This window comes from Melanotaenia boesemani, chromosome 15 (assembly GCF_017639745.1).
Source record: "Melanotaenia boesemani isolate fMelBoe1 chromosome 15, fMelBoe1.pri, whole genome shotgun sequence".
NCBI classification, from domain to species: Eukaryota; Metazoa; Chordata; class Actinopteri; order Atheriniformes; family Melanotaeniidae; genus Melanotaenia; species Melanotaenia boesemani.
In genome coordinates this window covers 13,414,270-13,425,279 of record NC_055696.1, presented here as the reverse complement: position 1 = coordinate 13,425,279, position 11,010 = coordinate 13,414,270, and the positions used below count along the sequence as shown (strand labels likewise).

The following is an 11,010-nucleotide window of genomic DNA, read 5'->3' as shown; positions in this document are numbered from 1 at the left end:
GGTGGAATGGAATATGACATGTTTTGAACCACATTTGGAATTATACAAGTATTGCATGTTATACAAATTTAGTATACAACAGGTGTCTGAATACCAAGAAAAACGTGATCACATTACCTACCTACTATGAAACCATTAGCTGTTCAGCGAAATTGCTATTAAGTTATTTACTCGTGAACCAACAAAACTTTTTATGGGAAATAAAGGGCTATTTGAAAGGCCATCGTTTTTGAAGAAAAATTCGAACGTTAGTTTTACGCAAAGCGGAACCTTTTACATGCCACTTGTTCACCGTCGACTCCGTTGACGTTGCATCGGTGAAATTGGTCCGACGGGGGAATAATTAACTACGAAATAACTGACAAGTTCTGTTAACAAAATTATACGTTAAAAAGCTGCATGTTTAATCGTAGTCTTAGCTCAGTGTTACCAGTAACAAACCTGGGAAGAATGAAAGCTAAAGCTCTGCTTCGGATATTTGGCGTGTTTTTCTTGTCAGTCGCGGGTAAGATTCCTTTTTTCTGTTTAAAAAAATGAATTAATTTTCAGCATGGTGAGATGGTTTTCCTCGTGGCAGCTGCCGGGGAGATGCTGAACATCCCGGGGGGAAGCATGCTGATGGGAACTACAGCGACTGACGGGAGGGATGGAGAGTCCCCCACCAGGGAGGTTGAGGTGCAGTCTTTTAAAATAGACAAATACCCTGTCACGAATGCTGATTTCAGGTAAATCAACTCGAAACCACATATTAAAGTAGATGATATATCAAGGTATTAAAAATGATAAAAAGTCAGTTATTTGGTTTTCATTCATAACAGAGACTTTGTGAGAGCACAGAAATATAAAACTGAAGCTGAGACATTTGGCTGGAGTTTTGTGTTTCAGGACTTTGTGTCTGACGAGTTGAAGAGCAAAGTCACTCAGAGAATTGAGGTACTGCAAGTTAAAAGATAGCTAATCCATTGATAATGAATAAAATATGGCAGCTGAACAATTTAACAATTAGACAAATTACCTTTAACTCATCTCTTCTTTACTCTAGTCTGCTCCTTGGTGGTTGCCCATAGAGAGAGTCTTTTGGAGGCAGGTAAGCTTTTCTGCTGTTTGTGTATATACCTAAGCAGTCCATCACGGTAGCACCTTACTTCTTGAACATGCTACTGGCCAGCCTGCAGGACCGGGTTCAGGAATTCGGGAACGTCTGGACTTTCCAGTGGTGCAGGTCAGCTGGAATGATGCTCAGGCTTTCTGCAGCTGGAAAGACAACAGACTGCCCACAGAGGAGGAGTGGGAGTGGGCTGCACGTGGAGGGCTGCAAGGTAAAGTACACGTTCTGTACACTTCAAGCAAGAGCATACACGCAAAGTACAGACAAAATACAAAAGCCCTGTCCGGTGATTCATACTTACAGCCAAGGTCATTAAGAACCATCTTCAGTGAAGAACAAGAAATCCTGGAAGTGAGGGCATGGCCCCCACAGAGCCCTGATTTCAACATCGTCGAGTGTGTCTGGGATTACATGAAGAGACAGTAGGATTTGAGTTTCGGCTTCCTCAAATCCTACTGTCTCTTCATTTAGAGTGACCACCCCATATTGATTTGATTTAGATTTAGTCTTCTGTTCATATATATATATAAAATTTTTTAATTTTATTATTATTTATTTTTTTGTTTTGTTTTCTTTTATTTGTTCTCCAGGTCGAACTTATCCATGGGGAAACAAGTTCCAGGCCAACAGAACCAACCTGTGGCAGGTCAGCCTGTTACAGTAATGCATGCTGCATTGCAGTGACACTTTTTGCTGCTCCTGAAGATTTTATAAGGAGATTAAGAGCTTTTCATTTTTTCAAAAATGGACATAAACATTTTCCATTATATCTGTAAACAATTCTGCTACTTTCTTTGTCTAAATAGACTTATTAGTAGATGAAATGATTAAGAATTTTATCATCTATAAAGTAATTATGTGCTGTTTTAATATGTCATAATGGCCTGAGTGTGTTACTTACTGAATGTATTATTGAATTAAGTGAGATAATTATAGAAGAAGGTTGCATATTAAGTAATAACATTTCATTTTATGTTAGTAGGTACAGGTAGACACTGACTCTTATCATGATTTTACATTAAAAAAATGTCCAGGGAAAGTTTCCTGATCGAGACACTGCAGAGGATGGATATCATGGCACCTCTCCTGTCACAGCATTTCCTCCTCAGAACAGTTACGGTAAATGTACCTCCAAAAACATCAACATAGACATGTTGGAACCATGTTTTCTGTCACAAATTAAAGTGCTGTTAATTAAAAGTTATAAAACAAACAGAAAAATTGTTAAAGAAATAGATTTAAAGGAGACCTATTATTAAGCTGCCACTCCACTTTGTTCTATGAGGTTTGATTCTTTTGAGGTTAGTGTGTAGAATTACACTCAATAGCTGTCAAAGCATGTTATGATTTACATACAGTACCTACTCCGAAAGCTCACACTATCACACACAACAAACTGAGCCTCAGATTACCTCTTGTCAGACAGATAGAGAAATGCTTGACCAGCAGTTTTATTCTCAAATATTTACAGACAGCTGGTACAGATCCCTCGTTACAGCAAAATCCCGTTGCAAACCATAGGTTAAACTGACCCGTGTTGTTAAAACACCACACCACAGATTGGAGCAGTGAAGAAATATCATATCAAACTGGCAAGAGGAGAAAAGTCTAAGGCATGTCATAGTTAGTTGGCTGCATATTGGTTCCATATGCCCTGGGCTTACAGCACCAGTCACCTGTATGAATTGGATTAAGCAGGTGGAGAAAATAAATGAATGAGATTCGAACTGTGGCTTTTCTGTGTGGGTTCTTTACGGGTACTCTGCTTACACCCACTGTGCACAGACATGATGTTAAGTTATTTGGTCACTCTAAATTCACTCTCTAGGAGCAAATGTTTGGTTGTTTGTGTCTCTGTGTTGGCCCTGCGATGGACTGTCAGTTGCCCAGGTTGTACCTTACCTGTCGCCTGTTAATTGCTGGGATAAAAAAAAAATGTAAAAACTGACCCCTTCAATCTCCTTAACTTTTTACTGGAATTATCTGCTAGGATTTTGAAACTTTGAGAAACATTTCACATTATAGACTCCAGGTCCAAGATGAAACAATATGGAGCATAGAGTAAACAACATAAAACTATAGTTATCTAAAATTGAATTAATGCTGTTTGCTTCTTAGAATATTATCACCACTTTTCCTGTAGGACTATATGACATGATGGGAAACACATGGGAGTGGACATCCACACCCTTTCCAGCTGCACGGCCAATGTATGTGCTGCGGGGTGCCTCCTGGATCGACACGGTGGATGGTTCAGCCAATCACAAGGCTCGAATCACAACCAGGTGAGTTAATGGGTAAAAAGCCCTATTTTGAAATTGTACAGCCCTCTTGTCAGACTGATGGTTGTTATTCTGTGTTCCTCAGGATGGGCAATACCCCTGACTCTGCCTCTGATAACCTGGGATTCAGGTGTGCTGGCAATGTTGGACAGAAACAAGCCAAGAAGCAAGACAAAGCAGAACTGTAGCAACAAAGTGTTGATTTGAAGCAGCAGTGTCTCCTTTGTTATTAATTAATCTCATGGTCTTCAAGTTGAGTACCAGTTAATGAAAGGGCCCAGTTAAAAAAAAAAAAAGAAAAAGATTGATGAACAATATAACAAATTATTTTTCTCTTGTGGAGAACTCAGTTTAGTTGATTTCCTTTTTATTGTTTTATAAAGCATACTAATACGATGAAAAGAAAGCAGATTCATTAAAAAAAAAAGTCTTGTTTTTACATAAGAATGTGCACACTCTAAAGGATCTGATGCCTTTTGACTGTTGATTTAAATGTATTCACTGCACAGCAGGAAAGGAACACACTTGACAGCCAGCAGTGGTAGTCTTCCTTTTACAGGCTGGGATCTTTCTTTTGTTGGGTTTTGTGATGTGACTGGAGAGCAAATCAGTGTTTTAGTTTATTCAGAGCTTCTCTAATCCTGTTCTTGGCATTTTGTATACTTTCTCACGAGTTGTTGGTTGATTGGACTCAGACTGCTGGGTTCATTCTGAGAAAAAGGTCAGAACTCCACTTTTGGTCTGGTATCAAGTCCCTGCAAAGCTAAAACTTCTGACAATAAGTAACCTCGACATGAAAACACAAGTGATACTGTGGAGGTGGAGTGAAATGTGTTTTTGTGAAAGTGTAAAACCGAATGGGGGGGAAAAAAAATCTACTCTTGAACCACTAAAACTTTCAGAGCACCTTCACAGTTCCTGTCTGAAGCCTTTGCAGATTCTGCAGAAATGCCACTTGGATTAATATGATTATCCTGAGCGTTTATTTAAAATACAAATCATCAAACAAGTTTTATCCTTTATGTTGCTCACGTGCATGTTAAATCCGAGAAGCCACATACAAATAGCTGGCGGGGTAGTTTTATTACAAGACAAACCGGGCGAGCCGTTTCTTATCGTTAGCCCTTCTTAGCTAAGCTAACTAACTGTTACCTGCTGACTGCTAAGCTGGCTCTCTAACTTTGACTTAAAGAAGGGAAATGTCTTGCTTGAAATGTCCAAATATTCTTTTTTACAAACGTTAAAAACTAGTTGTGAAAAGATAGTTTTAATTGACCTTGATCATTGGGGGCTGTGAAATGTGTTAGTATTCAAACAAAAAGGTATTTCAGAATTAATGCAAGTAATAACAGGCGTTGAACAGAAGATCTAGATAGAAGATAAACACAAGACAAATAAGAAAAAGACTTTTTTCACTCATGTTAGGATGAATTCTCAAAATTAATTGCTTAAAATTTCCCCATAATTGCTATATTAACATAAACAACACAAGTAGTGTTTCTGTCAACCCCTTTATTTGTTGTTTGCTGCACTAAAAGAGTAGCAACAGACAAAACCTGATCTGAGTACTGTGGCAGGTTTGACTATCCTGTTTAGAATAAAATGTAAAGTATTGCACATGTCAGTTGAGAAAAGAATGACAGGTGTATGAATATTTTCAGTTTAGAGGTGACCTTTTTACTGAAGGAAGTGCTCAAAGACAGAAAATAAATGAACAGTCATTGTGCTTCTTCCAGCTGTATCTGAACAAAAACTGGGTATATATAATCATGGAAACAGTTTCTTTAATTGACAGTAAAAATTAAAACATACTTTAAAATAATTCTAATCTTACAACAATGATCTACATGTGACTCATCTGCCCTCATGCCTGTAGGCCATTTGTCACCAAAAATTACCCTCCTCAGCAAGAAATGACTGCGATTGGTGTTTTCCCAAATGCATTTCAAGCCAAAAATAAATTGATGACTAATCATAAGTGTGGTTTAGACTTTGCACAAGAAACACACTTCACTTCCATTTACACTGACTAAATTATTCCAGCCGCCATGTCTTCCCTGCTGGTCTTCTGCTCGGTATGTTTGACTAGCTTCATAGAAGATCAGCGTCAATCAGATGTCCTCCATAAAGCCTGAATACATAGATTGTACCAAAGGACCAGAAGGCCACACCCCTTTGTCTCCCTGCTGCTTTAGTATGTTTGGACGTCATGTGCTTGCATAGCTGAAAAGGAGGAAGAAAGCCCAGACAAGCCACAGGACGCCCCAACCTCCAGTGACATCACATCATGTCATTTCGCGTGCCTGTGAGGACGCACACGGCTCAGGTAAAACAGGTTCAGTGACATTCTGCTTGTCTTTCCTCCTCCTTTCTTGTTTTATAGTCTTCCTCCTCCATGTGTATTTACACCAAACAGTATCAGCATACGCTTTAACTGATACTGCTTCTGCCAAGCTGATCATGGACTACTCTCAACCTTTCTCAGTCCTCAATGAGAGGCTGAAACCCCAATGTGCCGCCAGTGAGCTTCTCTACTCTTCCCTGACCAGACTGGAAGAGCCGGACTCACTCAGGAGCAAGCCCACATCTTACCGACCAACTGTTCTGCTGACAGAACCAGCACCAGAAATCTCCATAACAGAACAAGAAGAAACCAGCGCAGAACAAGATGGTTTGAGCTTTGATGAAACAGAAGGAAACTGTGCTGATTTTTTGGGCAATGACTTTCATGACTCATACCTTATCAGTGATTTGAATTTGAAAGATGAGGATGAAGATGAACTGGTTAACAACGACAATGGTGCCACACAGACTGAGGAGGAAAAAAGTCTAGGTGAAGTGGCCTCTGATGAGAAAAGAGACTCTCCAAAGTCTGACGCAGTGGCTGGTGTTGGACGAAGCTCCTTCCAGAGGTGCTTCATGGATGGGACCTTACCAGATTTGATTAAGACTGGCAGGGTGCTCAGCAGACGCAGGACATTGGGACACGTCTCAGACACGGTAGGATAACAAATCTTTTTAATGTTTAATATGATGGATTCTTTGCAGGCAAATCTTTTATCTGTGCAGGAGTTAAATATTTGCTACAACAAGCCTGTCAGACCAGTAATACTGGAAGGAGGCAGCCTTAACTCTCACTCAGGAGTTACACCAGTAGATAGAAAAAGGTACAAAATAAAAGACGTGAAACTGTTCACAGAAGTTGTTTCATAACATATTGATGTATGATCATGTTGCTCTGATACCTGAGAGCAGTAAAACTCTTGTAAATATGATGATAAATGACTTGACATCCTTATCTCCTGATGACGACATCAGAGCCTGATTTGTGGTTGTAAGTGTGAAGATGGAAACAGTACTGGTGCAAAAAGTTTTGTGCCTCATGCTTATCTCAGTATCTTGGCGTATCTATGATAATTTCTATGCATACCTTCATGTTTGCAGAGTTTGTAAGTGTTGAATAGCATCTCAGCCGGTGCAACTGGATTTCTTGTCTGTAGTTTCATGCTACAATCTAGATGATCAGTTTCTGTTTACATTTTGTTTTTCCATGAGGTAGTACATTATTTGAGCAGGCATGCAATGATCTTTCCAGGAACAAATACTGATGTGTTAGGTAAAAAATAATTATTTTAAAATATTTTTATATTTTATTACTTATAGCTTAAAGAAGTGCGCAGAGAAGTGGAACTTTCTCGGAGGCGAAGCATCAAGCTTAAACTTCAGGTGGACAAACTACAGGAGAACAGGGATGGACCTGGTTGGAGCCATCACAGAGAGAAGGTAAGCCTTAGAGTACCAGGACATAACACACACATGTGGAGCTAGTAATAACCTCGCTATTCATTTTTACACCAGGTTACAGAGGAAGTTTTGTCCATTCTGAGGCTTCTGCACCCACTGACAGACCCAGGGTCCAGCCAGCCTGAACCCAGTGCTGGGGAAAACTGCCTGGATGATACCCTGGCCCAGCTGCAGAATGTTGCCCGCAAATTGGCAATCAGCCACACCAAACAGGTCAGGGCACTCACATAAAACTCTTCACCTTTTTACACCACCCTGCAATATTAGTTTCAGTTGGTTTTAGTGGGCATGTTATTCAGAGGTATGTTTGCCTTGCTCATAATAGTGAATGGTCTTTTGACAAAGGTGGATAATCATTTACTTGGCAGGAGTAAGTTGATATTTTCTCATCATGTTGGCTATTTTCAAAATTCTCTCTGTATACATATGCCTTTAATGATAATGATAATGTTAAAGGTGATGGAGACAGGAAATAAGAGAAGGAAGAAGAATGAATACCTATGACTTAGAGGCGATTAGTTGCACAACTTACAGTAAGTCATTGAACACATCTGAAAGAATTAACTTAGCAAAAGTAGTGGAATCTGCTTTATTTTACCTGTAAATAATAAAAAGGCTCATTTATAAAGTTTTTGGCAGGGCATCAGATTTGCTATGTAGTCTAAATAGTTGAGAGCAGGAAACCTTAATCATTTCCTTAAGGCGTTTATGTAGGTATGAAAGGTCATGTGAGAGGCATCTGTGCCCATGAGATAAAGCATTGTCATACTGTGAAAAATAAATCATTAATTACTCCTCCCCGGGGTTAAGTTATGTGGTTTGACAAGTTTACAGGTGACTGTATCAGTGAGTTTGTCAGCTGTGAGTTAGTCAGATATTTAAAAAGTTTGCACAGTGTGTGACTGACAGGATAAGATTAAAATCCAATAAGAGTGAGTGAATAATAATAAATAAGAGCTGTATACCCTAACCTCTCTGCTTGTGTGTTGATTTAGGACTTTAAATCTGTAAAAAATAGAGCAGAAGACAGCGCTATTCTTCAGCAGGCACTGAGGGACAGAGACGAAGCCATAGAGAAGTGAGTCACGCTCCTCTTAATAATTTTTAAATCCAGATTTATGGAAAAGGGAAGCTGAGAGTTCAGTACTTGTGTTGAGGAATGACTCATTCCCTCTGTTTTGCTTTGCAGGAAGAAGGCGATGGAGGTTGAAGTGCTGCGGAGTAAGACAGAAATGATGGCGCTTAACAATCAACTTCTGGAGGCTGCACAGAAACGTCTAGAGCTATCGCTGGAGCTCGAGGCCTGGAAGGTAAACCTGAGACGTGTTTAGTGTTTGGCAGAGACTAAAGGAGTAAAAAGGTGTGCTGTGTGGACAAACAAAAACTGAAGTTTATATATGAGGCATGATGAATCAAAATGAATAAAAAGGAAACAGAATTCAGCCAGAAAAGTCTAGAAAATTAGAACTCACGCACACACAAACCCAGACACATACGTGGCAATTAGTATGAAAGTACAAGTAAGAAAGAATGCAGACATGAAAGCTGCACGAAACAAACAGCAATTAAAATTCACCCACTTTAGATTGAGTACATGCAGTGTATGCAGGCGTTAATACCAGCTGGTATCCTGCCACTGTTTCTGCTTCAGGTTCATGTTCATCTGGTTTGCACTGAACTCCCTGCAGCATTACACTAAAACCACATAACACAATGTAATGTTTGCAGGTTTGGAGGCCCAGTGTGACAAAAATGCTCCTACATATTTATTTAAAATGTAAGCTATTTAGAAAAAGAAAAAAGGAATAATTAGCTTCCCAGTTTTTAAGAATGGATTGTAATATCCCTCCACGTTTAGTGTCATTTTATTATGCTTTTTGAAGACCAGGGTCTACTGGTAGAAAAAAAATGTGCTTAGAGACTATTTAAAAATAAAATAAGTTGTTTCTATGCTTTTTTTTAAAAAGGCAATGCCTCAAAACTATGAAATATGAAGTCAATTGGTGGAAATTACTTTTAACTTAAGAGAGGTCAATTTTAAAGATGATAGAGTATATCTAAATTTAAACCTTAATTAGGCAAACTATTATTTTTATTAATTTCCACAAGTAGAAACACAATTCTAAAAAATGTTGAAAATGAGAAATTTTATAATTTAATTAAATGTATTAGCTCATCTTGAATTTGGTGGCAGCAACAAATCTCAAAATAGTTTAGAGTCAATAAAAGAAAATGTAAGTGCCACCAAGAAGAAACAGCTGGAAGAACATGGTGCAGCTAAGTAGGTTAATTTGGCAACATGAGATTATTTGAATGGGGACTAATGGGGAGATTATTGGAGGTACATAGAACATTAGATCGCTATTGTATGTCCTGAGCAAGTCCCTTAACCCCACCCCTCCCACTGCTTCCCAGGTGTCGAAATATAGCAGGTGACTCAAGTAGACCTTTGAGAGATGGATAAAATAAAGAGCCTAATTTCTTAGTTGGATAAATAATGTATATATAATTATTTTTTCTAACAATTCAGTCATGTTTTAAATTCCACTTGCAAGCAGAAGCTGAAATACGCATCTGCCTCTTCTGCCATTCATCTGTGTCCAACAGTAGTAATACTTACTTTACCCTAACAGCCAAATAATAGAAATATAAATTAAATCAAACTCCCATAGTTCTTAAATTTGGCTCATTACCACATTTGTCTTGTCTCTACACATTTCCTGTCACACATCTCCCCAACTGATTTGAAGATGGGGATTTTTTTTTAATTATTATTGGTCTTACATGTTTTTTTTTTACTTATCTTAGGAGGACTTTCAACAGATCCTCCAGCAGCAGCTGCTTAGTCAGCAGCAGGCAGAACAGGCCCAAAGGAAATCTTCTGGGTTCGGTCTCCTGAGGAGAAACAACAAACCACCCATCCAGCGACCGGCTAACTTTCCACTGCCTGCACCTACTCCTCCGACAACCAACTCTAGCCAAATCTTCATGAACAAATCTGCAGGGTCTGTCACTCCCACTCCCACTCCCCCTTCCTCTTCCTCTTCCTCTTCAAGAATGTCTCCGTCTTCCATCGGCACACGCACCTGGAGGGATAAGCTGAAGAAGCGCAAGAGCATTCGCTCTGAAGACCAAGATGCAGCCGAGCGAGAAATGTGGAGCAGAGGCGATGGCGGCTTCCAGGTTGTGTCACTCGACTGAATCAGAGATGATTTTAAACCATTAAAACTTCTTGTGATAAGCAGCTCTTACATGCTGCTTTCTGAAGGGACAGAATGATGGGTATCCAGTTTGGCCCTCAAAGCCATTCTTATTTGAATCTGCCCAAAGGGGAAAGTTTCTCTGAGTCTTTAGCTCATATGTGAGCGGGACTTTGTGACAACTATTAGGCAGGCAGTCAGGTAAACAGCCTGCAGCTGACAGAGGAATATGAAAAAGCTCCAGAGTACAAACAGAAAATTGACATTTTACTTAAACGGGAGACATCTTGTGTCCCACAGTTACACTTCAGTGAGCAAAATTGGTATGTTCATTGTTTCTTTATTTCTGAATGAAGGAGAAGGCGTTACTGCCACTTAAACTAATTTAAATGAAGTCATTGAAGCTTTCTCTGTGTAAAAACATTGCAGAGTGGTAATGTGAACCATTTTATATATATTTAAACAAAAGGAGATTTTGTGTATATTCTTGGGTCATGTGCTTTGAACCTTTTATGTGCGAAATATAACTGAATGTAAATGTTAAATAATGTATCTTAAATTCTTGATACTCTATTGGATCTTGTTCTATGTAAATAAATGAAGACTTACAGATTTT

General features: G+C 39.0%; 2 protein-coding genes across 4 annotated transcripts; both read left to right on the top strand.

The window, feature by feature from the left end:
• Positions 1-308: 308 nt before the first annotated feature.
• Positions 309-5,845, top strand: sumf2 (sulfatase modifying factor 2). 2 transcript variants are annotated; one of them, XR_006012911.1, is made up of 10 exons: positions 309-505; positions 578-725; positions 819-933; positions 1,043-1,087; positions 1,169-1,319; positions 1,699-1,754; positions 2,143-2,227; positions 3,252-3,393; positions 3,476-3,642; positions 5,774-5,845. XR_006012911.1 is itself a non-coding variant. In XM_042008078.1 (9 exons), exons 1-9 carry the CDS (start codon positions 400-402, stop codon positions 3,576-3,578), a joined length of 951 nt encoding a protein of 316 aa, XP_041864012.1. In that variant the 5' UTR covers positions 309-399; the 3' UTR covers positions 3,579-3,730. The 2 variants fall into 2 exon arrangements, 1 of the variants encoding a protein (XP_041864012.1); XM_042008078.1 differs by lacking the exon at positions 5,774-5,845 and having other exon boundaries at positions 3,476-3,730.
• On the top strand, positions 4,148-11,004 carry bicdl2l (bicaudal-D-related protein 2-like). 2 transcript variants are annotated; one of them, XM_042008076.1, is made up of 7 exons: positions 4,148-5,716; positions 5,807-6,390; positions 7,054-7,173; positions 7,249-7,407; positions 8,190-8,272; positions 8,384-8,504; positions 10,003-11,004. In XM_042008076.1, exons 2-7 carry the CDS (start codon positions 5,851-5,853, stop codon positions 10,393-10,395), a joined length of 1,416 nt encoding a protein of 471 aa, XP_041864010.1. In that variant the 5' UTR covers positions 4,148-5,716; positions 5,807-5,850; the 3' UTR covers positions 10,396-11,004. The 2 variants fall into 2 exon arrangements, with proteins under 2 accessions (XP_041864010.1, XP_041864009.1); XM_042008075.1 differs by having other exon boundaries at positions 4,148-6,390.
• The last annotated feature ends 6 nt before the right edge of the window (positions 11,005-11,010 follow it).